The sequence below is a fragment of the Neopelma chrysocephalum genome, unplaced genomic scaffold (genome assembly GCF_003984885.1).
Source record: "Neopelma chrysocephalum unplaced genomic scaffold, ASM398488v2 Primary Assembly neopelma1_26, whole genome shotgun sequence".
NCBI lineage: Eukaryota > Metazoa > Chordata > Aves > Passeriformes > Pipridae > Neopelma > Neopelma chrysocephalum.
The window spans coordinates 2,784,748-2,811,618 of NW_020897695.1; the positions used below are offsets into that span (position 1 = coordinate 2,784,748).

The following is a 26,871-nucleotide window of genomic DNA, read 5'->3' on the forward strand; positions in this document are numbered from 1 at the left end:
TTTGCTTTTAACACTTCTTTTAATTGCTGCTCACTTAATGCCCTGTAACTTTTTCTCAAGAAAAGCTAAAGATGCCCCCAGCACCACATATAAAAACCCTTTGGTTTTAATGCAAGTTTTTGAAATGTTAATTAGTATTTGCTGTTAATCTTAATTAAGATTTACACCAAATGAAAAATTCTGAAGCAGCTATTCCTGTGCAGAGCAAGTCCTTTCCTAGCAACACACCATTTAAGACATTTTAAGTGATGGACATGTACAAACAGTTCTACCCTTAACACACTATGCAGAAGTTTTGTTTTCTACACCAATATAGTCTCTTGTTCAAAAATTTAAGAATATCCAGTCACTGTCATGTAGAACAATGTAATGTTGCAATACCTGTAAAAGGTATTACATGAGAAGTTAGCTACTACCACTACAGCTCCTCTTCACAAGAAATCAAAGCAATGCTCAAGTAGACAGTAAGGATGAAAGCTTCAGTGAGACCAAGCAGTCAGCACTGACAACAAAGAAGCATTCACCTCGTGTTGGGATGAGTAGCATTGAACTGTAAAATTTGCCTTGTATTGGTTTGATTCAGAAGCTGGCAAAAATTCAGCTTAATCGAGGCAAACCTTCACCTAGGAGCATAATTGCTTCGTTCATTAATCACCACAGCAATGCTAGCAAACCTTCCAGCATGGATGGAACCAGGAACAACACACCTTGCTTTCATTCACCTTAGTGAGGTTGCATAGATATATCACACAAACTCATCTTTCAAACATTTTCTGTTTGTCTTCAAGAGTTTTGCTGGCATAACCATCAAGCTTTCTGAAGCATAGACATAACCAAAGTACAGGGTGAAGTCTAAACCTCCCTTAACTCCCACTTCGTCAAGCACACCTGTGATTGTCCTGGATAATCTGTTGTTAATGCTGGTAATAATCAACATTATGTTTTCAAGACAACTTGGGTGTCCACAAAAACAACGGTGGGAGGGTTAAGACTGAGGTTTCATCTCAGACCTCCACAGTTTTATTGATCATATACCCTAACCTGTCCACCCTCGCTTCTATAGTTTCTTCAAATTAAAGATCATCTTTAACAGATGTTTTAGGTACCAGAAATACAGAGGCTGCTAAACTCCTTTCCGCTAAGTTCTGAGTGAATTCTGGTTGATGACCACATTTTCTCTAACAAAATCTTACAAACGAGATTTGAGCTGCTTTTAAAGTCCAGAGAACACATTAAGCCTTTTACGAAGACATATAATGTGTTTCTGTGTATTAAAGGATGACTTTTCCTCACTATATTTTGAGGTTTTATAAAACAGAACCCCAGCTGTGCTAACACTGCTGAGCTATTTCAGGAATGTTTAAAGATTTCAATAAACCTGTTTTCATAGTGACCAGAAAGGGTAAGTGACATAACCTGCAAGAAACATTTACAATAAAAAACTGAAAGGCAGTATCTGAACCAGAGTCCTCATATTTGGATCAAGGCTGTCTCATCATGAAAGGAAGAATATATTGAATGAGTCATGCATAATTTATTCTCAACTCTCCCATATTTTTAATGGGGTGGCAAAAGAAAGGTCAGTGACAATTGTGAAAACTTCGTTCAGGGCTAAGTTATCAGGTTTGAACCTCTCTTATAACTTTCAAATTAAGATGTTTCTTGTGCCTGAGACAAGCTTGTATTTTCCTTTACAAATCAAGCCTACAGTCTTATGCACATAGAGACATGTGATCTCTGCACCCTGCAGAAAAGCAATGCTTCCAGAAACAGAAATGAAAAGCAAAATTCATTCAGCTGCAAGCACAGAACAAAGACAGCAAACTGAAAGACACAATAATAATACTGTTCCCATCTTAGGAAACACTGAAAGGTTATTTTTTTATTGACAATTTGGACAGTTCTAATGCATGACTTATCAGGAGAGAGAAAGGTTGCACGTATTAAGAGACTGTTCCTGAATATAAAGCACAAAACCATGCCAGATCCCTGTGTCCTTATGGTCTGGACATTTCATTATCAGACCTTCGTCAAATTGTTTGACTGTTTCCTTACTATCAATGGATGATGGCACCAACTTACCGCTTGAAGGTGCCACATTCAACTTTGATTGTCTTTGTCTCTCTAAGCTGTGCCTGACAAGATATCCAAGAGGAGTTTATCAATAGCTGAAATTTAGCAAGCCATGCTCAACTTTTTTCTTTTTTTTTTATATTAACTACATGCTGAAATTTTATCAATAATTTCCTCAAAATAGGCAATATCTCAAACCTTCAGTCAGAGATTTGGGATGGCCATTTTCTCCAATAAATTTCTTTTATTTTTCAATTACAGGAAGTAGCAATTCCCTACATGGGCATAAGATCAAGTTGCACTTCAAAGCTTTCCTAAGTTGTATGCTCCTTTCAGTCATTTACCTGAATAAAGGCATAATAAGCCTGGAAAGAATAGAAAATATTTCTCTTGCTGTATGTGGGAAAATAAGGAATATTCCTGGCAAGAGCAGCCAGATTGCTTAAAACCGTATAAAAACAGATAGTGGTCACCAAATGAGCATGCTAAAACTCTTCAGCATTTAAAGTCCTAACAAATGGCAAGACTTCAGCTGTTACAAAAGTTTACAGTCCCTTGACCAACCATTTTAATTCTACAATACACCCTTATCCAAGTTTTCAAAGTATGCATCTTTCAAAATAAGACAGGATCTTATTTTTTGCCCCAAGTAATATGAATTATGCTAATGAAAACATAGTTCTATTTAAAAACAAATCGGGGTCAGTCATCCAGAAGACAACAGGTTTCAGACTCATTTCCATCACAGGCTGTGCATACAGGGAAAATTCATTATTTATACAGACTTTTCACTGACTGGATGTCAATGCTTTTAATTAAGTCTCCAAGCAGTCACAGAACTCTATCCCTTTTGTAGCTGATATTCCAGACCGTAGTCTAAGGTCATATTTGTAACACTCTCCATTTTGTAAAGAAGCAACTGTTTTCCTGCTTCTGCCACTGGGACAGAGACCCGTGTTAGGAGCTGCTGGCATCTAAAGCATCTTTGTGCAGCACACAACTTCATAATGAGAAGTTGCTAACTGCTGCATAATACTTGGGCATGTAGCTTTCGCTTTTTGTAAAGAGGCAGCACAATCTCGTTTTGTGGTTCAGTCAGGTCTTGATCACTGCACAAGGGAGGCTGTCCACCTCCACACACAGCTGGCTAATGCACACTGACTGACAGTCAATTCAAATTAGCAACATTGTTATGTTAAAAAGGGGCAAAATAAAAAGCATCAAAGTAGCTTGTTGGAAGGTTCCCTTTAGTTTTAAATACACCCTAAAACAACAGCAATGAGACTTTGCAAATGTGAGGATGTAACACGGCACTTTGTGTCAGAAACCAGCCATTTGGTTACCACACAGAGAAGCAGGTCTAGGTAACAATTCTGTTTCTCAATCTGCTGAATTTACAGAAAGAGAAGGCCAATACATTACAGAGACAATGTCCATAATAAAGCAAGAAATTCTTACTGGAAGCTCCTGGCATAAACTAGCACACTTTTCCACACTCAAGCTGTGCAAAGCACCCATAGTTGGTGACTTCTGGAGGAGAGGATGAAGAGCCAAATTCAGCACCATTTACCATACATACTGAACTCAGCAAGTGTAAATAAACGGAGCTTATGCCTTACTTTGCCAGGAAAAAAAAACTTACAAATGTCTTCCAAAATGAGAAGTTGCCATAAAATCTCAAACTCTAAGCATCAGAAATACTTTCCTGGGGAGTAAAAACTGACTGATACTAATAAAGGATTTCCATCCACCACATTTACCTCAATATAACACCTGTCTTTTTAGACAGTCTGTGTAAGCTCCGGGACATAAGCTGCTTGGAACAGTCCACGGCACTATGAATGGTTTAAGTTAACTTCAGTCTTAGTTCATCTAAAATCACTGGAAGTCCTGTGTTCACAGAGATCAACTTCCTAAAAATATACGATTGAGGATTTGTTTCAAGATTTCTTTTTGTTTGGCTGGAAAATTTGGAGTGCATGCTATGAACAAACCAGTGTGCTTGGAGGTGCCTTAAATCTCTAATTCTAAAGCAGCTTTGAGAGCAATAGCTGAAACAGTAATAGCCTATAACCAAATGAGTCAGTCATTTCTCACAAGTTCATGTATTTATTATCTTCTAAACTACTGAGTATATTTAGCATTAGACAGTTCACATCACAGAATTTACCAAGTGTATTGTAGCACAACCGCATCTCTGGGATTATTAAAGTTTCATATCTTACAGGCATGGATGGCTTTCAGAGGGTTAGATTTATGCATAAGTCCACTCATAGGATCAAGGCCCTAACAAAGCTGTCTTCTGTTTGAGATTTTGGTTTTAATATGATTTATTTCCTCTTTGCTTATCAGTACTGGAGAAAATAGGGTTTTATTTTTTTGGTTTTTTTGCTTTTTAAGGTAGGTTAATCGCGGCCTCTAGAATTACTATAGCAGCATAAACAGAAATGCCAGTTTCGCAGGCTCTTGCAGGAAGGTATGTCTGCCCATCAGCCTGCTTTAGTGACTGAAATCATCACATACCCACCTGAGCGTAAGGTTATGCTTAGAAAGGCACATTAAGGCATCTAGGTTTCAAGGTGACCATATGAAAAGGCACCTTCAAGAAAAAGAAGGGGGGAGCAACCCACGCCTGGCCCTTAAATTGCTGAAGGGAATGCAGTAGCGAGTATAGCGGGCAGCCAGGGAAAGACGAGAGATCGGAGAGCCTTGCTTCAGACGGGAATGCGAAGGACAGCCGGGGACGGTGTTTGCCAACACCAGCCCCAGTCACCGAGTCCTCCCCCTGCCGCGGACCCCCACCCGCACGGCCGGGCCGGGGGAGGCGGCGGCGCAGCCCCGTTACGCGGTGCCCGCGGCCCCGCCCGGGGCTGCAGGTGCGGGGAGGCGCCAGGGGACATCACCGCTGGGAGACATCGCCTTGGGGACATCGCCGCTGGCGGATATCGCCGCCGGCGGACATCGCCCGCACCAACCACGGGAAACCGGCTCTGCGCCATCCTCTCGCGCCATCCCCGCCAGCCCTCTCGCTCTTTCCCTCCCTGCCTTCCTCCCTGTCCACCGCCGCCGCCCGGCGCTGGCGGGGCGAGCCCCGCAGAGAAGGTCGCTGCTCGCAGACCTCGCCACTTTCCCCCGCGCCGAGCAGTAACACACCAGCCCGGGGGCGCCGCTCCGAGGAGGAAAGTGACGGGGAGATGCCGGGGAGATGCCGCGGAGATGCCCGGGCTGATGCCCGGGCTGATGCCGCGCAGATGCCGCCCTGCCCCGCGGCGTTCCCGCACCGCTCCCGTACCTGAGCGCCTCCCGCTCCTGCCGCTCCGGTCCCCCGGCGGCGCCGGCTCCCACCCCCTGCGCGCGCAGCCGCCGCCGAACCGCTCCGCGCAGAGTCCCGGCCGGGGGGCGGGGAGGGCGTGTCCGTGCTGTGGCCCCGAACCCCCGGGGAATGCCCGGAGAGGGTGGGGATTCTCCCTCGGCGGAGATATTCAAGAACCGTTCGGATGCAATCCTGTGCAATATGCTCTAGGATGACCCTGCTTGAGTAGGGAGGTTGGACCAGATGACCTACTGTGGTCCCTTCCACCCTCACCTATCCTGTGATTCTGTGAGGAGGCATCCACGTTTCGCGTGTCATCCCTCAGCCCGTCTCGGGGACGAGATGCACGAATGCACCCTTCCCGTGGAAAAGGGACTTTTTTATTCATATAATTAAATGGTTAGCTTGTACTCATCTGTCTCACACAGAGGATAAGTCTAGAAAGTAAAGCAGGTTATTTAAAATATGGCTGCTACCCCATTAACCAGTCAAACCGCTGCATAGAAACTACACCAAACTTAGCAAAGCTGAAGGGATGACTTCATCAGTAGTAATTTCTTCACAGAAAGGGTTGTTAAGCACTGGAACTGGCTGCCCAGGGAGGTGGTGGAGTCACTATCCCTGTCATCATGTCATCATGGCTAGTCTTCGCAAACGAAGATTTGGGAAGGACTCTGCCTGCATTTGCTACAAGCGCGTTGGTGGCTAAAGACGCCAATGCGAGAATAGACAAGGTCGGTTGAAAAAGGCACAGCAGAAAGACTCCTCAGATGGTATTGGCAGGATACAATTCTTTCTGCGTTGTCTTTTGTCTTCGATGGTGATCCTACGTGTGTTCTCAAAGGAAGCAGCAGCGTCATGCATAGTGTGTCTCCAGAGCTCCTGATTGGAGGCCAGGGTAGACCAGCAATGAAGATCAATGTGGCCAAGGCTGAGATGTTGCTTCAGGGAGTCCTTGTATCTCCTTTTCGGGGCTCCTCTCTTGCGGCACCCAGTGGCAAGTTCACCATAAAGCAGGATCTTAGGGAGGCGGTGGTCCTTCATCCTTGAGGTGTGCCCTGCCCAACACAGCTGTGTTCTCAGCAACATGTCCTCTATACTCGTAACTGCTGCCTGTTCTAGAACAGACATGTTAGTTACATAGTCTGACCAGTGGATGTTTAGGATTGTACGGAGACAGCGTTGATGGAAGTGTTCTAGGAGTTGCAGGTGGTGGCAGTAAATGACCCATGATTCGGACCCATATAAGAGAGTAGACAGCACAATGGCACCATCCCTGTAGGTGTTTGAGAAATGACTGGATTGGCACTTAGTGCCATGGTCTAGTTGACAAGGTGATGTTCAGTCAAAGGTCGGACTCGATGATCTCAGAGGTCTTTTCCAACCTAAATGATTCTGTGATTCTGTGATTCATGACTGGGGACTTCTCTGCTGGCTGCATGTGAAGTGTCATAGTGGGCTCCTGCCCCAGCAGCTGAACCCCATGGACCTCTCAGCTGTTTGGGTGCAGCAGCACCACCACCACGAGGCCAAAAGCACGATGGCACTGACTGTCCCTCTGAGGTACCATTCAGAGCATAGCAAGCCTTGGTCCTGTCACGTGGAGCCGGCGGCCTGCTCTGTTTGCCAAACCCACCCAACAGGGGCTGTCCTGTGTGCTCCATCCTCAGCATACAACCTGTGCCTCCATATAGAGGTGAAAATAGTTTCACTGCTAGGCATCATCACGCAGGTCCCTGGATAAATGGTTAAACTGCTAAACATGATCTGCTGGTGATAAGGCAGCACCTTTATGTTTCTATCTCTGTCTTCAAAGAGAGGAACCTTGCTGCATACTTCACCAATTCCTGCCTCAGACCAGACACAGTGTGGAAAAGAGACTGCCAAGTATGTTTGATGAGAAGATAGGAAGCTGGGGAAGAGGTCAGAGAGGCAAGGGTGAGCCAGCAGACAGAATAAAGAGCATTAAAAAACAGAGTGTTTCTGCATAAGAGCAACAAGAAGGAAGTATGTTGGGTTGGTAAAGCAATGTGGAACTTGTGGGTGGCTCAGAAAATATAGAAATCTATAAAAGAGCTTTGTACCTGGTTTCAAGAAGTTTATTCTCAGCTATTGTCTCATTTCACAGATTTTCTTTTTTGCCAGTAGAAGCAATTACCTGAAAGTACTCCATCAGCATGTCCTCTGTAGTGCTGCACAGCTTGATGGCCAGCGTTGAGTTCCTCAGGATATTTGCTTTTCCTGATATCATAGAATGGTTTGGGTTGGAAAGGACCTTAAAGATCATCTAGTTCCCTGCCGTAGGCGGGGACACCTTCAACTAGACCAGGTTGCTCAAAGCCCCAGTCAACCTGGTCTTGAACACTTCCAGGGATGAGACATCCACAACTTCTCTGGGCAAACTGTTCCTCTGCCTCATCACCCTCCACAGTAAAGAATTTTTTCCTAATATCTGGATCTATCCCATATTAGTTTAAAGACATGGGTCTGCATGTGTTCAGAAATTATGGATAAGCTTTGGACACTGTTGCTGTCAAACTTAAATGCAGACCAGAAGTTGCAGTTTCATTATGTAACTAAATAAGAAAATAATTTTCTGCTCCCAGTTTCAGTGAATGTGAAATACTGTGGCATCTGCACCTTTTTGGGGGTATGTCGGTAACCTGTATAGGGACTAAGAAGTCAGTACTTAGGCTTAATGCTTTTGATTAAAAAGCAGGGCCGATAATTAGTAACATGGAGCCCTTCATACTACTACCATTATATATTTTAATCAAGACCATTGCTTTTCTCTGCTATCAATTTTGCTGTCACCAGAATTACATTTCAATGTGTTCTGCAACAGAAAAAGAAAAGACTGTATATCTCCTGCTTAAAATATATAACTGAAAGGTGATGTGAATCACTGAAAAGCTGAGGACTTTATACCAATTTAATTGTAACAACTTCAGTTGAACATAACAACCCAAATTCCTTGCTCCAGAGTTACATCAAGGATGAGCTGCATCACAGGCAGCTTGCTTCTTAGAATCAGAAAGATAGCTGATGAAAAGAGCAGGTGCAATTTAAAAAAGGGTTTAAATTATATCCTATAACACACCACTTATATTGCCCATATTATGCTCACTTAGATGACTAAGTCTATTCTCTAATTACACTGGAGATGATTATGGCTGAGTATAATCTACCTAAGAATTATTAGACTGTCTACAGAATGATTACACACTGGTGACACAGAAATCTTTGATGCTTCCTTTCTGTATAAGCTGTCAGGAACTGCATAAAGCAGCAAGGATGAGTGGTTAGAGCACAGTCCTGGGAATCAAGAGAGCCTGGGGTGTATGTTGTTCTGCCATAAGCTTGCTGCTTGGCTTTGGATAAATCTTGTACCCCCACAGTAATTCAATTACCTCACACAAGAAACAGGGAAAGCATTTACTCAGAGCTGCATCTTTAAAATCTTTGAATGGAGATTGCTGTGTAAACAGAAAACACAAAATTATAATAATTAGGACAAATCAAGGAAGGAAAGCAGGAAGGACACATCTTAAGAGAAGAGAATTTCAAAGAGCCTTTGTTCCATGTTTTATCTGTGAAAGGAAGATAACAAAAGGCAAACACTGCAACATATAGCTTAAGTTACAGTGGTTTTTTGTTCTTCTTTATACACCTCCTTAGTTGGAGATCAGAGCTCACTCAGGAGAACTAGTACCCCAAAATCCTCAAGACACTGCAGCACTAGTCTTTGATTCATTATTTCCAAAATACTTTCCTCTGCAAGTTCAAGACAGCAGCCGTGCAACTGATGGAACTAGTTTTCTCAGTAAACTGTGTTTAAAAGAAGAGAAGCTGGCTTAATGTAGGTTGTTAGAAAAGACCATCTAAGTGTTGAAATTATATTAAAAAATGTAATATGATAGATTTTGGTGAAAGGGTGGTGCAGCCAAGAAAACCCTTTTGTTGGTATTTATTTTTGCTATTTCAAGCCACCGTCTTAGTCCTGTTCTCTCTAGCGGAGCACTGATTTGGGGTACTTAAAAAACAGATGAACTGGGGTTATTCAGAACAAATGTGCGTGGTTGCTTCTAAGTCAGAATTCTAAGCCTGTACCCGTAAAGGCACCCCACTAAAATTATTCCTCTTGAAGTGAGTTATAGGAACAAAAGCTTTTTATATACAGAAGAGTTAGTAACATTGAAAACACCTGTGAGACCCTTGTTAATAGTTACACCATAGGCCAGTAAATGCAACTGATGTCATAGAATGAATCTAAAGAGCGAGAAGTATCAATGGCACTTGTGTGTTTTGTTTTGTTTTTTCTATATAGTCAGGAGACTGGACCAGAGAACTGAGAGTATTTCTCCCACACTAAAGCCACTAAAGGTGGCTTCATCCATAAAAAAGAAAGAGGGTGGCAGGTGCAGTACTATGATGTGAGATAAACATGTCACCTGCTGAGCTCTGTGGATGTTCAAAATGAAAAAGATAGGAGAAATCCTGGCTGCAGCCTCTTTATCCAATTATACCATTGAAGATTAATTTATGGAAATGGCTGCAGCTGTAGTTAAGATGTTATTGTAGGCACAATGTCAGGCTTAGATGCTGAGCTCTTACTCATGCACCACAGAAGGTAATTCATATTTCCATTACATAAGTGACATAACAGAACACAACTCCTCAATGTGACAGGGACAGAAGACAGCGTGCTGCAGTTACCCTCAGTGTCTAGAAAGCTATTAGGCACAGCACTGAACCACACAAACAAGCTGCTACATTGCCCAGTCAGAAAGGTTGCCTTCTTCTGGAGCGATGATTTACCAATATAACATCAGTCTTTTGCTTTTTTTTCATAAATTTTGGCATTTTCCTGGTTTTAATTTACAGAAATCTGTGACAGCATATTTATTTTCAGAATTCTAAAAGGTATCGCAAGACACATTTATTATTATTATTGGCTTTTTTGATGTGTTAGAACAGCACCTGTAACAATGAGGCTAAAACACTTGACAATAGCTTAAGACTCAGAATAATATATAGTCAAGGTAGGTGGAAGAAGGAAATCTGTCAACCTGAGAGGATAAGCCAGTAATGACAACAAAGCAGCAGAAAATATAGAGACAACAGCATTAAATCCTTATGCAATGATCCTATTTAATCTTCATGTATGCTTCATTGTTGTGATGCTGCCTGTACAGAAATGCTTGCAGCAGACGGATGAACTGCAAAAGGCATCTCACTTCCCTTTGCAATAAATGTGCTACAGTAACTATGTTATTAGTATTATATTAAAAATCAAGCATATTTTTCCTCAGCTTAGCATTATTCATCAAATTGCAACAACTTGAACATCAATATATAAGACAAAAAATCATTTCTGATGTTATGCAGGTGATACCGGAGTTCGTGAAAGTGACTGCATACCTGCTTCAGTATTATGTTTTATATTAATGTGTCCTGTCCAAATAATTTATGTGTAAATTGCTGCAAATTAAGTCACAGCACTTAGAAAAAAGATTGGACAGTAATACAAGGGACAGAAAATTCTACTATGTGATTTATCAGCTATCTGGTGTGGTGCAAATAACACTCATTCAAGAGAGGTTCTGGTTAGTAACCACAGCAACAGGTCTGCTGAGTAGGCATAAAAAGTTATGCATGTGTCAGCAATCTTTCTTCTCCTCCCATGCACATCATACACTGGGGGCTGTGAGCAGTGGCATGTCCTTCCTGGGCTACAGATATTTCTGCAGCAGCATTTTCCAGTATTCTGCTTTTAAGGAGATTAAAAACTTGGGCAGCCTTTTTTTGCTTATTTTTTTGTTTGGGGGTTTTTAATTGTAAATATGACTTCAAAGAGTCCTGTCTCTAAAAAGCCCTCTAGATGAAGAAGTTGTTTTCCTTATTCATGGAAGTGGTAGATATCTGCAGATGGGAAGGGATCACTGATAACAGAAATACTACAAACTAAAATAAAAGAAGTCCTTTTGGCTCCTGTACTTCCAGAAGGATTGGAAAAATGTATTTTTAAAAGTGTCCACAATTGAGTATCTCTGTGACAAAAGAGGCTATGTTTACATATATGGCCTTATCCAAAATGTAGAACCGGAAAACAGTAGTTAATAAGAGATGGGAAAAATTACAAAGCTGACACTGTATTGCACGTTTCATGCTGGTTGTGTGTTATTCTTATGTACTTATTTTAACAGAGAAATGTGAAGAATAAATTACCCAGCAGGTTTTAAACTTCCTTGTATTTGCTGTGGATATCAGTCAAAACTGAATGGTACTGAGAGAGATTCCTCTGCTTATTTTCTCTGCTATTCCCTCCTCAGTGCAAGGGCAGGCCCTGATGTTTTCTTCAAGCCTGCCTTTAACTTTACACCCAAGCAGTGGTGTGACAGCATGAGCCTGGCTGGTGCCACTCCAGTCTGTCCTGAGGCACTGACACATCCCACAGCTGCCTGCTCAGGAAACAAGGTGTGAAGGTCCAAAGCCAGCAAGGGTCTGGCAGAGCATATTAACTGATGCCCTAGAGCCCACCTCACCAGCCGTCTCCACATAACCCCACCACTGTGTGAATGGCAGGTTGTGGCTGTTCCCAAGGGTACCGTGGTGAGCTGGGCTTGGTTCAGGTTAGCAGTGACAGAATCTGGTACCCAATGCAGAGGAGCGTCGGCCATTTCTGCTCCATATGTGCTCCCACTGCAGTTCGTGCTGGTTTGCCAGCTGTGAGATGAGCACCACGTGTCTGGGAGCTTTGCTTCAGTCTGAGTTTTGCAGAGGTGGAGAGTTGAATTATGTCAGAGTGCACGTGCACATCATGATATCCATGTGACCATGTTAAGTCCAGCTTTTAACCCAACTACTGGTAGTGACGATAGCAGTGAAGACATGATGGGACATAAGGGCTGAAATACTGGATGCAAATGTAAATCCTTACCTTCTGTTAAAAGGAAGGAACATCACCAGTCTTACCTCTCTTAAGTATTGTGGTCAGTGTTCCTAAGAGTAAAATCCAGCAAGTCATAATTTTCTACAAGCTACAATTAGCCCATTAGCTATAGACGTAAAGAATCCATACCCAGAGATGGACACAGGGTCACCAGAAACATTTTGCATTGTATTTGTGGAATGAAAACTTATTCTCTAAAGACATATCCCAGCAGATTAGAGAGACTAGAGCTAAGCTCTGCTATTTACTCCCAGAGAAAAAGCAGGCCAAGCACACAAAAGAAATAGTATTACCTAGTTCACTACTCAGGGAAAGAGGCAGAAGAGGAAACAAAGCTGCTTCAAAGAAATTTCAATGGCAATAACATAAAAGGGGACAGGATTGATTTAATACTTTCAGTCTGACTCCCAGATGAGGAATCAATTATCCTGCATCATTTAATCTCCTTAAGCAGGTCATGACACAAACTAGAAATTAGAAGCATCATGTCTAAAATGAAGAGCAGCTCTTAATGGTAGTTAGCATCAGTCTCAGGTTTTTTAGAAGAAAATATAACTGGGATTTGGGGCACTCTGAAGAGTCAGATCCACTGGATTTCTACAGTCAGACCCAAATATTTTAAAAGTGGGTTTGTCCTTGTTTACCTAACAGAGATGCAGAGCAGTTATAAGAAAAGAAAAATAAAAGGAAAAAAAAAGAAAAAAAATACTAACCCTTTGGATAAACTCCAGCCCTCCACCAGGAACATGACCTTCAGAAAATTTGCACAAAATTACTTACCTGCCATGTTTCAAACTATCCTCTCTTCACAGCAACCTTCTCAGCTAAACCAAGCTCCTACATTTTTTACGTCATTCAAGAGAACAGAACTACCACACTACCTAACCAGGTGCAACCCCTTGCTAAACCAGCCTTTTTTTGAACAGAAACGGCTAGGATGAAGAAATGTGATGCAGGAGGGGGCTCCATCTGAATTCCCTCCAGACTGGAAGAGATGATAACAAAGGTCCTTGTCCCTATATAGCCTCCTACTGAGCTCGTCAATCACATTTCTTGTGTGGAACTGTTGACATAATCAAACACAGGCACCAAAACAGAAGCAGTACAGCTAAAGAAAGATCCTTATTTTGTCAGAGAGTTGTTTTTCCTATGAACCAGGAGAAAACTAGGACACAGTGTAAGCATTATGATTAACTTTCAGGAGAAGCTAAAATTATCCAGGATTATACAAATAGAAGCACGTTTGGTTTATTTCCTGTTACCAAAAACATTTCAGCATTGAAGATAAATTAAAGGGTTTGGGGGTGATGGGTTTTGTGCTGTGTTTTGGGGATTTTTGCAAAAACTCTATGATGAGGCCAACGTATTTTCAAGAAGTAAGCTCAACATACCTCTTCTAAATATTCTTTAATAGACCTTGGAAGTGTGAATTTAAACTTTGTCACAAAACTCCATATAGAAACTGTCTGAAACAGAGGTTTCCAATGAGTCAGATAAGGAACTAGCCTTGTTATTTGCAGTCCCTACATCATTGACTGCAGTGTTCTTTCTTCCAAGTAAGCAGATGCCAAAGGATCTAGGAAACAAAATCTTTTGCATTTCTCAGATTAATCTGCATAATTCCACTCTCTCTGATCACATTTTCCCTAGCTTTGCATCTTTTCCCAGAATAACCCAAAACAATTAGCTTCCCCAATCCTGCTGGTACTCACCTGCCATCTGAAACTAGGATTTCTGGATCAAGGGAGAGACCACCTCGTATCTAACAGTAGAAACAATGGGATGTGGGGAGCATGTATGAGAAAGATAACTGTAATTTAAGCGCTGACCTGTACCACCTATTTTTACACGGAAGTATTCAGGAAACAAACTATGTATCATTTTCCTTTTAAATATCATGAAGAGGAAACCATGACAGCAGTTTGTTCTATATGTACTTAACACTGCAATTTTATGACCCTGTAACATACAGTGCTCACCAAAACACCTCTGTACACTGGGGATGTTCCTTGCAGCACAAGGACATGCTCTACAGAGGGATCTGGACAGGCTGGATCGAGGGCCTGAGTCCGAATGTATGAGGTTCAACAATACCAAGTTCCAGGTCCTGCACTTAAGTCACAACAACCCCAAGCAGCACTACAGGCTTGGGGCAGAGTGACTGGAAAGCTGCCCAGCTGCAAAGGACCTTGGGGGGCTGGTCAACAGTGGCTGCACATGAGCCAGCAGTGTGCCCAGGTGGCCAAGAAGGCCCATGGCATCTGGGCTTGTATCAGCAATGGTGTGGCCAGCAGGCCCAAGGCAGGGATTGACCCCCTGTACTCAGCACTGGTGAGGCTGCACCTTGAATCCCTTATTCAGTTTTGGGCCTCTCACTAGAAGAGATTGAGGTGCTGGAGTGTGTCCAGAGAAGGGAACGAAGCTGGTAAAGAATCTATAGCATAAGTCTGATGAGGAGTGGCTGAGGGAGCTAGTGGTGTTTAGCCTGGAGAAAAGGAGGCTGAGAGGGAAAACCTTATCATTCTCTACAACTACCTGACAAGAGGTTGTAGTGAGGTGCAGGTCGGCCTTTTCTCCAAGTAACAAGGCACAGGCCAAGAGGAAACATCCACAAGTTGTGCCAGGGGAGGTTTAGATTGGATGTTAAGAAAAATTGCTTCACGAAAAGGGTTGTCAAGCACTGGAACAGGCTGCCCAGGGAAGTGGTGGAGTCATCACTTAAATACCTGGAGGTATTTAAAAGACATGTACATGTGGCACCTGGGGACATGGTTTAGTGGTGGAGTTGGCAGTGCTGGATTAGTGGTTGGACTCAATGATCTTTAAAATCTTTTCCAACATAAATGATTTTACGGTTCTATGACATAAGGTACTGAAAAGATTTAAGACCAAATAAAGTGATTCCTTCATTTTCAACACTGTTTGCCTTGCCAGTTGATCTCAAAAGAGAAAGCTTTAAAAAACATTTCAGACTATAAGCACCATTCCTGAAGCTTTGCCAAAAGCTTTCTGGTGTCATTGCATTGCATATCAAGAATTTTCAAACAAAATGTGCTCTGAAAGCTGCTTCTGTACCTAGAGAAGGCAGCTACTCCCACTGTAATTGCTAGGTAGTGGCTGTGAATGACAGACTGCAGTTCTAAAAACCATCGGTATACATTTTCCTAAATAACCACAAAACAACAATAAATGTGTGAAGAAGGCTATAAGATGCAGGAGGAAAATGCTCTGTTTTGAACTCCACCTTTTCAATGCTATGTTTTACAGACATGCAGTGAGGGTTTGTTTCTTCAGGGGAAACACTTGCACTTCACACACAAACCAGCCAAAATGTTGCTGAGTGCCTCTGAAGTTCCAATATTCCTCCCCTCCTCAGGGGACAGGCAGCTATCTGCCTTTGGTCTCCTGCAGGTTGTTGTCTGACTCCTGCTGGCACTAGAGCAGTTTGCCCTGTGGATTAACAAGCAGATGCAACTGAGGTTAAGACAGGGAGTGCTACTTCTACCTAGGAAATCCCTTCATCTTCACAGGAGGACTTGAACAATAGCAAACGGTAATAAAGTTGAAATGACTTCTCAAATCTACTGCTGATTCTGAAGTCTTGAAAAAATATTTTCAGTTCAATTTTGGAAGTTCAACACAGCTCTCAAGAAAATGACTAAGAACAAAACCCATCCTCTCATTTGGCATAAACCTACACAAAACACCAAATAAAGCATCTTGGTCCTGCAGCTTCAATATGCAGCTGGCATTAACAAATAACTGTATGTTCAATGAAAGTTATTTTTATGAAATGCTTTAAAAATCCAAGAAGAAAACACATATGTACATTTCACAACGTTCACTTACTGCATACTCCTATTTAATACAAAAGAAACAACAACTGGCCCTTACTGAAATCATATACTGGCATCCCGTTAGTTAAGCTTAACTTTTTATATATTTGGTCAGTAATATGTGCCAAGTTTTATTTCATGCTTTTATGCTTTCACTCCACAGCTGTATGTTTTAAGAACATGCTAAACACTGCAAATGACAATGTAAAACACTGACAGATCCAAAATAAGTATCAGTTTTGCTTAGAATGTGGGAACTGGCAGGTACCCAAACAACCAAAGGGGAAATACTCTGTGTGTGTGCTTCCAGGAATAGCAAAACTGCCTTAAGGATCAACTTCATATCCTATTAGCCCTCCTTGGCCTAGGTTCCCATGTAGTCAACAGAGAAAGACTAGAAACTCTATTTGCTAAGGCATCTATCCCAATACAACACACACGACATGAGCTGCCCCCAGGTGCCTAATACTCTCCCGACTGCAGGGGAAATCAAGACACTCAGCACAAAACACATAAGCAACCTTGGGCAAGCTGAAGTCAGGCAAGCTTGATTTTCCTAAGTGATGAGAAAAAAAAATCATTATGCAAAACCATGACTGGTAAGAAGAGCTAAATAGGTAATGATTATTCATTATTTCCTCACAATAAAAGAATCAGGGTAGGCAATGAACCTAAAACTGAAGGGAAATATTTTCCTACACTATTCTACTGTGAAACTCACTGCCACAGAAGCAGAAGTATAAAAGGGTGTGAGAAAACTAGATGGTATCATTGAGGAAAAATACCTAAAGATTACTGAAAACAAAATACATTGCTATAATTCCTTGTCATTTAGAACACCAGCCACAAAATGTCAGATGCTGGAAGAAAAACAAAACAAAACAGTCCACCGCTGCATACCTTCAGTTACACTTTTTTCCCCCAGAAAACATGCCACTATTGACAGCAATCTGTAATGTCCATAAATTGAACTCTGTTTAATGAAGCAGTCTTCTAATCCTTAGTTGCAACACTAGGTGGCAGGGAAACATCTAACTCACCTACAGCATTGAGAACCTTGAATGCAGAGTCTCACTTGGCAGTAGTCAAGGATTAGTGCAATGCAGCAATCTCAGGATCATATAGCTGGATTTGCTTCATGCCTTTACACAGCTCTGGGCAACATTTTTCAAGTACAATGCTGTGTTCATAGACCCATAGGTTAGTGGTGTCAGAATACAGGCTCATACTTTCCCTGAGATGCCTTGCCCTCTTATTTAAGAAACCACAGATGATTGCAAAATGTTTCTTCCTCTCCAAAACCAGCTCAAACAATTCCATTTTGTGTTTGAAATCCTCATGCTCAACATCTCTGTAAAGACACAGCACCACAACATTTACTTCATGCCTCTGTTTTTCTAAAAATTCACTTTATTATTTAAAATTCACATAACTTATGTGCTACTTGTGAAAAATACTGCAAAGGGGCAATGAAACAAGTTCTGCAACTCATGCAGCAGCAAAGCAGGCAAGCCCATGGAAACTGTTCTTCAGGCCATACTGATCCTCCTGTCAATACACTTTTCCTCTTGTAAGATCTCCCTCAAACTGTGAGAGGAGAAAGGTGTGATCTTTTTCAATGAATGCAAACTCTGAGTTTCAAAACAAATGTGTGTGTACATTTAAAGGACACCACCTACCTCTGCACTGCAGCATAATTTGCTGTTTTCCAAATTACAGACATTTCTTAGAATGTTGCTGGCAGTAGAAGTCTGACATTTAACTCCTGCCTTGTTCATATAATTTAACAAAAAATGCAGACAATTATTGGCATGGGTGGTAACACTCTCCCTTCAGAAGAGCAAAATCAGCACAGGATAGTCATTCTTCTCATTCAGCTTTGTACCATTTTCTCACCTGTATAAAGAGATGCTGATGCCTCCCAGTACATCTTTTAAAATCTGCAGGAAAAAGCCCCAAGGTCAGCACTGCTTTTTAAGCAAAAGAAGGACGGTCAAGTATTTAAGACACAGACTAGAAGTTATACATAAAGTAGTTGCTGAAAGTGATCTTGGCACACAAATCAAAGAAAGTCATTGAACTTTGATTTTGATTTTCACAATGTTCAATAACTAGAAAGTTCGTTTCAGTTCTGAAAAATAAGTTAATACAAAATTTAAAAAATACTGATGTGCAAGTCTTTGCTGTATAAAAGGAGGTACATTTTTATACTTTAAAATAGTTTAAAACAGTTTAAAACATTTGTATATAATGAACAGAAATTCTCTTTTATATAAACAAAGTGTTTCTTTGCCAACAGCAATCATCAACTCCAAAACACAGAATTAAGATGACAGGAGAACCAGACAGTCTAAGTCACTGCTATTTGTGTCCAAAAAAATTATGCCACCCTTTTCTACAGCTCATCATGCTTGTATGTAAATTCCCTTGCAGATATAAACCCATCACTGTCTTCATCTTCTTTATCAAAGATGTCTTCAACCAAAGCATCATGCTGCGTGTCATTTACCACTGCTCCATGCTTTTCAAATTCTTTCTTCAAGTAAATTTTCACCTATTAGACAAAAGGTGAGAGATAACACTTTTAGGCTTATGCAAGAATGGATGACTGTAGTGTAAGAGAGGGCCACCATGTTCAGGATGGTACTATTAGATAATAGATACCTTCCCTCCCGTGCCACTGCCAGAATAATACTTGTCTGACTGATTCTGCAGCTCCTATCAGTGATGAGAGTCTTTAGTAATAGAAGTGACAGTAAAACTAGCAAATCTGCTGCCAGAGCTTTATGGTACCCAACTGAAAAATGAGCCAGGACAGCTTGTCATCTGATGTCTATACAGTAAATTACAAATAGCTAGGCAGAAGTTATTAGCTGCCAATTGGTCAGAGACCCAAACAGCTTTTCCACATCCTAGCACTTTGACAAACCAGTAGATGTAAACGGCTGCCCAAAATATATAAAGAAATCTGTCACAAACCTCAGTGTTTACTGTTCTAATGGGAACTACGTTAAATGATTTGTAGACATCTCAAAATTTTGAATGAAAAGAGTCAAGGTAGCTTTTAAACAGCCTTCTGGAACAGTTACTTACACTAAGCTAATTACTAATGGTAAGCAGTGTTTTGAACAAAATCGGATTATTTTTACTCAGTTTCTACAGTTTAACTGTTGAGATCCCAACTGTTCTGAACTGCAGAGCCTTCTATAAGAATAACAATACCAACATACCCACCTGTGAAACAGACACCACTTGTATAAGAACTGTAACAGTGGACTGTTAGCAGCCAGATAAATGGGCCATGTTTCAGGGCTGTTTTATTAATTTCACACTGTGGTATTTGGTAGGGTTATTGCTTACATTTCCAATACACAGATATTAGACATCCTGACACTGTCTGATGCATAGTACAAATTATTAGCCTTCTGGGTCTAGTAAACTGTACCAGGCTCAAATCAAAAAAAACTCAGTTGTTTATACTAGGTTCTCATGGATCAATTTTGCACATTGGGAAAGCAGAAGACTGAAAATAAGAGGCAAGGTGAATAATGCTGACTACATGTCCTTCACAGAGTGAATGCAGTGAAACAGGACTGCCCTACAGCAGCAGAACTTCTAATTCCAGTTTACTAATAAATCAGCAACTAACTCCAAAAAGCCTTGAAGTCTGGCTTTATTCTGAAGATGCTTTTTTTCACCCAAGTCTCCCATAAGCACACATGGGTCACGTGCCTATGCCCCAGCTTACCAAGGCTCCTTTTGAAGCCCTTTGGAGTCCAGAATTTTCACTAGGATGCACGGCTCAGAGTAGTGCAGCACAGATGTGCATCCCTGGCTTAGTTTTACTGAAAAAGTCTACTGTTGAGGTGCAAATAAGTATGTAAGCTGAAGCCAATCAAAAAAGGCAAACCACAGACAGGAGCTTGCTAATTGTTGAGCAAGGAATAGCATTTAGCAAGAAAGGCACCAACATGAAAATGCCAAAAGCATGAAAGGCAAAAAAAAACAAAGCTGAGAATTGTAGGGCAAGCAACAAAGAAAGTCATCTCCAGAGAAGAACAGAGGCTCACCCTTCCCCACATGACTAATGATCACCTGGCCACCAATGGCCTTTTGGGTGTCTTACCATTAACGGTATCAGTTCAGCAGTTAAGCTAACAACTCATTAGTTACCTCAACTGTCCATCACCCAATAAATAATTCCCTTAAGTACTAAGTAGTGTGTATTCTGCTTGTGAGTTGCTCTGTGCACAGCAGTATCTAAAATCTAACTTGTGTATAGATACTTCTCTAACAGGATCAAGTTAAGCCTATCTTTTCTTTTTCATTATCCCATTCTGTTAGATTTGCTTACAAGAGAAGAGTAACCCACTCACCTCTTGCTTGGACAGTTTCCAGTCATCATTAAGATCCATCTCTTGGAATGACTCATGAGACCTTGGCCCATTTCTAATTTCTAGAAGGTCAATGTTGAAAATCAATGTGCTCTCAGGTGGAATTTTTCCTGCCCAAAATGGAGAAAAGTTAAAAACAACTACATATTCAGTGCCATACAAAAGCCACATGCATCAGAGCAATGTTCCAGTAATCCTACTTATTTCAAAGCACCCTGCAACGTTAACTAACACGGATAAGCATCTGTAACAGTGATAACCATAACCATTTCAGATGGTGGCCTGGACTCTGAGCAGCCCTTACAGCATATACACAACTTTAAATGCAACTATAGAATCATAGAATCATAGAATCATAGAATAGGTAGGGTTGGAAGAGACCTCCAAGATCATCAAGTCCAACCCCTGATCCAACTCCAATTACTATATCATGGCACTAAGGGCCACGTCCAATCTCTTTTTAAAAACCTCCAGGGATGGTGAATCCACCACCTCTCTGGGTAGGTTGTTCCAATGCCTGATAACCCTCTCTGTAAAGAATTTTTTCCTAACATCTAACCTAAACCTCCCCTGGCAGAGCTTGAGCCCATGTCCCCTTGTCCTATTGTTGGTTGCCTGGGAGAAGAGACCAACCTCCGCCTGGCTATAACCTCCCTTCAGGTAGTTGAAGAGAGTGATGAGGTCGCCTCTAAGCCTTCTCTTCTCCAGACTAAACAACCCCAGCTCCCTCAGCCTCTCCTCATAGGACTTGTGCTCAAGTCCCTTCACCAGCCTCGTTGCTCTTCTCTGGACCCGCTCCAGCACCTCAATGTCCTTCCTGAACTGAGGGGCCCAGAGCTGAACTACTTTTGTTGGAGACTACCAGGTGTTGATGTGAGCTCTTATTCAGCAATCATCATCACAAGTTTCTTAAACAACATTCTTGAATAATTTTTTCATGGCCAGAGCCAGTTGAAGAGGAAAACAGTAAAGGAGACTGTACAATCGGAGAGCTACAGCCAAGACTAATGGACAGGGCAGCAAGAACAGAGAATTTAGTCCTCCCAGTACACCATTACCCTGCCAGGCTCCAAATTCCTCTCCACTGCCAACTGACACCCTGTATTTGCTATTCTGCCACTGGAAAAAAACTCATTTGTAGAGAAAGACAGAAGGGCAGCAATGATGCCAGTATCCCACAGCTATCTCTGGACTGGTGCACAAGGCACTGAGCAATTTCCGAACACACAGCAGAAACTAAGTATATAAACCTGACCAAAAGGCATGTGTTGTCACAATGTCATTTTTGATGTGAGAAGACCAGTAACTTCCTAATAGTGCCACAGACCCCCCCCTTCACTGCCACCACCCCTCAAGGATTTCAGTTCATTAGGCACTGGCTTTTACAGGGATGCGATATGCCCTCATGCTGATGGCTGAAAGTATTGTCAAAGATCTTTTAGCACATCACTTTGCCATTTTATATAGAGAGGGATTGAATAGGACCAAGTATATTTCTATATTGGATGGCAGCACCCCAAAAAATATTCCTATCCCTTGAGAATATAGGGAAAAAACTAATCCACAGCATCTACTTTGGAGCTGTGCTGTTAAATATACTCTGAGCTGCAGCAACAAACAAGCCTGTAGATTTCTGAGATGAATAAACGCACAGAAACCTCTGGAAATACAGGGTACAGTGCCCTGATCAGATTTTGGGACACAGGTAATTTTTCTGAGTGTTACAGAAAAAGGCATCTGACTTGAATGATGAGTCAGAAAGCAAGCAAGGTGGGAGGCTAGTGAATTTATTTGCATTTGGAGGAAAGCATGAAGAAAATGAAATAATTGTCTTCAAGGGCATAATTGAAAATAGCAACATAATTATGCTCAAATATTTCAAAGTCTTCCTAAAGCAAGTCGTTTCTTACAGCAGTTAGCACCGTTTACTTGTTTAACCTTCTTGCATTACACACAGAGGTGAGGCTAGCAAGTCTTTGAAGAACAACTGTACTGCTTTACATATTAATCAGAGCAATTAGGCCTGTGATGACTATGTGAGCACTGCAGCATTTCATATCTTTTCGTAGAAAAATTTACAGCTGTGCCCTGCATACAGGCAACGAGCTGACCACCACAAGTTTCCCGTTCTCTACCAGACACATGATTATTACTTCTAATACTATGTCCTGAATCCCAAACCAAGGCTTCTAGAAAAATATTTTTTAAAGGGTATTTCAAGAAAGCAGGGTATGGAGTATGCGGTATGTATGGAATACTACTTAGCATGATGTAATATGGAGGACTACTTAGCCTGTGTTCAGCTCTACTTGCCAGAAGATACAGACATGCAAACACTCCTCACACCTACAACAGTCTCATATTAATCGGAGACAACATTAGCAGGATGGACTATATGATTCTAGACATTTATCCTTTCTGCGTTGAAACCCTGCATTACCACAGGTCCTTTGTGGCAACTCTTGTCGTGACAAAAATAGTCATTTCATGCTCGAAAAAAGTTAACTAAAGGCAGAAGCAGAGCCGTAAGGCAGAAGCAGAGCCCTCCCACATCATTCAAGATGTCTTAACTTGCTTAAATGTATCTTCCAAATCTGCCCTCCCATTAAAACAGGAATCTGGAAACATTGAAAGGAAAACTCCCAAACACCAGCAGCAGCAGCCAGGTTGAGAAAACCCTACAAGTAACACTTTTATCTGTCTGCACACCATTCAGCACATTTTCAGTAGGTGACAATGTGATTGTTCATGCATCTGCACATCTTATTATGGATGACAGGGACCACTGCCCACACTGAAAACAGCTATAAGAGGTAAAGAATTAATGTCCCTGTATGGATAAACAAATAGTGACTTTTCACTGTATCAGCTAAAAACTGGTTGGGCAGCAGTACAGGGAGTTTCTTAGGGTTTTAAAAGAAACCTGCAAGCAAGAATGAGGCTTGTACATGCACATTCAAGAAGTATTACCACAAAAACAGATGCAACAGCCAAAAAGCCAACTGTTACCTAGTAAACCACCTCCACTTGATCGAAAAAAAAAAAAAGGGAAAAAAAAGCAAAGGAGAAAAAAAAAAGAAAGAGCAGGGCACTACTGAGGACAGCACTAACAGAAAAGACACTTAGAACAAACAGCAAGCAGCTACCATCAATTTCTTGTGGGTTTTTTTTCCCTGTATTCACCACATAACGACTTACTGGTTATTTCTGCAGAAAATAAATTTGTGAGAAAGAGCACCTGACTGCATCAATTTTTCCTACTTAACGGAATCTGCCTGGAAAGCTAGAAAGCTTGCTACCCTTTTAGGCCAAGAACAACAGTAAAATACAAAAATTAAAAGCAACTGAAGTACGGGAAAGGCTTCAGGTGTTTTACCTTTCCCTTCTTTTCCATAGGCAAGGTCTGGTGGAATAGTTAGCTTCCGCTTCTCTCCCACACACATGTCCTTCAAACCTCTGTCCCAGCCTTTGATAGCTTCCCTTATGCCAAGTGTAAACCACATAGGTTGACCATTGTTATGCTTGTGACTAGAAAAGAAAGGAATAAAACACTTATTATTTAAACATCTAGTCCTATAAAAAGCACATGGAGCAAATGGAATATGCTCATAACATAGATATATAATCAAAACCACACCACTATTCGGCACCTTGACATTTCTCAAACACCTAGACTTTCAAAGTCTTTAAAAATTATGCTTTGCATTACAAGGTTCCTTGAGAAGCAGAAAGAAATAGAATAACATCTACACGGTGTGTTTATGACAACACTGAGCAATCTGGATCCCTATCTTCACTTCCCTGCTCACCTATTTCCACTTGGAAACTGATCAGACTAGAAGGACATTTCTACTTAAAAATCTACAATCAAGGCCGTGCATACTCTTTGGTACATTGCAAATCAAAACCCAGCCTGGTCATGATTACAATATACTTTTTAACATGCTTAGAAGTACCAGCCTCACCTCTTCGAAAAAAGCTGTTAGAAAAAACTCCAACGGTAAAACAACTACACAACAGATAGTCTAGAAAAACAGAAACAAATGCATGCAAAATAGTCAAGTTTAAATTAGGGAGACCAAATTTAACCAGGTGGTACAACCCGGACTATTTTCACTCTACTGACAGACACAGAATTTAAAAGCTCTACTTACTAGTCATGCCGGAAAGGTGCTTAACAAGAAAACAGAGCACTTACAGAGATTAGTCAGCAGCAAAAACTTAAGAGTGTCACTGGAAGTTCTTTTAGAGAGGCAGGTTAACTACAAGAGAAAATTAGTGAGATATTAGTTGAGTTGTCTGCAAGAACATAAACATGCAAAACTGTCTTTTTTTTTTTAATATGTTCCATAAACATAGCCTTCAGGCACAGCCTGCAGAGACGTGAGCATTTTGCTGTCTCCCACGATTAACACTTCGTTGATGTTTTACAGGACATCCAGCATTAGCAAGTCGTTGCAGACTCTTAGCAGACTCCCTCGAATTTGTGGCTCTTCCTCCTATTTGCATTACTGTGGCTCTGGTATGTTGACTTGTCTGGTCGGGAGTAGGTGAATGGGTAATGAAAAGCTGTTATTGTGCTGCCCGTAGTGGAAGGACACATATAACTTTTTTTTTTTTTTTACCTAGAAGTTTGCTTTAGAAACCAGAAAAATTTGTGCATAGAACAAGACCTATTAAACCGCTGAGATCACATACCAAAACTTGCACTTAAATCACAGAATCATAGAATGGCTTGGGCCGGAAGGGGCCCTAAAGATCATCAAGTTCCAATCCCCTTCCCATGGGCAGCAGGGACACCTTCCACTGGACCAGGTTGCTCAGAGCCTCATACAACCTGGCCTTGAACAGTTCCAATGATGAGACATCCACAACTTCTCTTGGCAACCTGTCCCAGTGCCTCGCCACCCTCACAGAATTTCTTTCTAATATCTAACCTAAACTTACTCTCTTTCAGCTTGAAGTCATCCCCCCTTCTCCTGTCACTACATGCCCTTGTATTTTAAATAGTCTCTCTCCATCTTTCTTGTAGGTTCCCTTCAGGCACTGGAAGGCTGCAATTAGGTCACCCCAAAGCCTTCTCTTTTCCATCCCTGAAACTGTTCAAGGCCAGCTTGGATGGGGCTCTGAGCAACCTGGTCTAGTGAAAGGTGTCCCTACCCATGGCAGGGATTGGAATTAGATTATCTTTACGGTCCTTTCCAACCCAAGCCATTCTCTGATTCAATGATTTGGGATGGGATATGGGACGGCCCATCCCTGGAAGTGTTCAAGGCCAGGTTGGAAGGGGCTCTAAGCAACCTGGTCGAGTGGAAATCTCAAGGGAACTTTAAAGTCCCTTCAAACCCAAGCCATTCTATGACTCCATTTTACACATACAAACACACACACACACACACACACACACATATATATATATTTCCCCGCGCAAGCTCGCCCACCAGCTCGCCCGGAGACGCGCCGCTTACTTACGTGGAGTGAAACATGGAGCCGTCCCTCTCCAGGTAGCCCTCGTAGTGAACTAGCATCAAGTCCCCCCACTTTGTCTTCCTGTGGCAGATGAACGGCTTGTGCAGCACCTCCACCTTCACGTCAGCGGGAGGGATCAGCGCCGCGCCCGCGCAGCCCAGCGCGGCGCACAGCAGGGCAGACCGTAGCAGCGCCGCCGCCATCGCCGCCACCTCCCCTCGGCTCACCAGGCCGCCATCCCGCAACCGTAGCTGCAGCCGCAGCCCAAGTCGGTCGATCGGTCCGACGTGGCAGCGGCGTTCAGCGCTCCCAACTCCCGGCGGTCCGGCTCCCCAGGCGCGCCCTCTGATTGGCTCGCATCAGGGCGAGCCCGGGAGAACCCATCGCCCATTGGGGCGCGCCTCTGTCCGTCCCCCAGCTCGCCCAATCGGCAGGCTCGGCTGAGCGGAGGGGTGGGCGGGCCCGTGCGGTCCGGGCAGTCCCAGCGCCGGCGAGCGGGGGAGCCCCCACGGAGCGCGCGCACAATAGAGCCGGCCGCTGCCGGCCGCTGATTGGGCGGTGTCCGCGCGGAGGGCGCGTTCCGATTGGCTGCGGGCGGCCACCTGCTCTGGGCGTTCCGCGCCTGTTCCATCCCCCTGCGCTCCCCGCTCCCGCCGGTCACGCGGGCCGCGATTCACAGAGCGGTTTGCGCCGACGTAGCGCCGCGGGGCCGCTCGGGGGCTGCGCGGCTGTGGCGCGCGCTGCGCCGGGAGCGTGGCGTCAGCAGGGGGCGGGCGCGCCGCGGGCCGGGCGGGGCGGGCGCCCCCCCGCGATGGCGCTGGGCGGTGGCGGGGA

General features: G+C 42.6%; 2 protein-coding genes across 6 annotated transcripts in view; both read right to left on the reverse strand.

The window, feature by feature from the left end:
- SCRN1 (secernin 1) overlaps positions 1 to 5,413 on the reverse strand; it is a 39,284-nt gene extending 33,871 nt beyond the window's left edge. For 2 of the 3 annotated variants that reach the window (XR_003532985.1, XM_027675317.1), the window contains exon 1: positions 5,366 to 5,413. The gene's annotated coding sequence lies outside the window, so the exon portion shown is untranslated. Of the gene's footprint in view, positions 1 to 5,226; positions 5,345 to 5,365 lie in introns of those variants that run through there. The other variant, XM_027675318.1, reaches the window with a different exon arrangement.
- Positions 5,414 to 15,612: 10,199 nt separating this feature from the next.
- FKBP14 (FKBP prolyl isomerase 14) lies at positions 15,613 to 26,369 on the reverse strand. 3 transcript variants are annotated; one of them, XR_003532987.1, is made up of 6 exons: positions 26,041 to 26,369; positions 23,945 to 24,096; positions 20,551 to 20,678; positions 17,854 to 18,728; positions 17,215 to 17,525; positions 15,613 to 15,788 (listed from the first exon to the last, which is right to left on the reverse strand). XR_003532987.1 is itself a non-coding variant. In XM_027675319.1 (4 exons), exons 1-4 carry the CDS (start codon positions 26,238 to 26,240, stop codon positions 18,570 to 18,572), a joined length of 639 nt encoding a protein of 212 aa, XP_027531120.1. In that variant the 5' UTR covers positions 26,241 to 26,369; the 3' UTR covers positions 16,946 to 18,569. The 3 variants fall into 3 exon arrangements, 1 of the variants encoding a protein (XP_027531120.1); XR_003532986.1 differs by having other exon boundaries at positions 17,215 to 18,728; XM_027675319.1 differs by lacking the exon at positions 15,613 to 15,788 and having other exon boundaries at positions 16,946 to 18,728.
- Between the last annotated feature and the right edge of the window lie 502 nt (positions 26,370 to 26,871).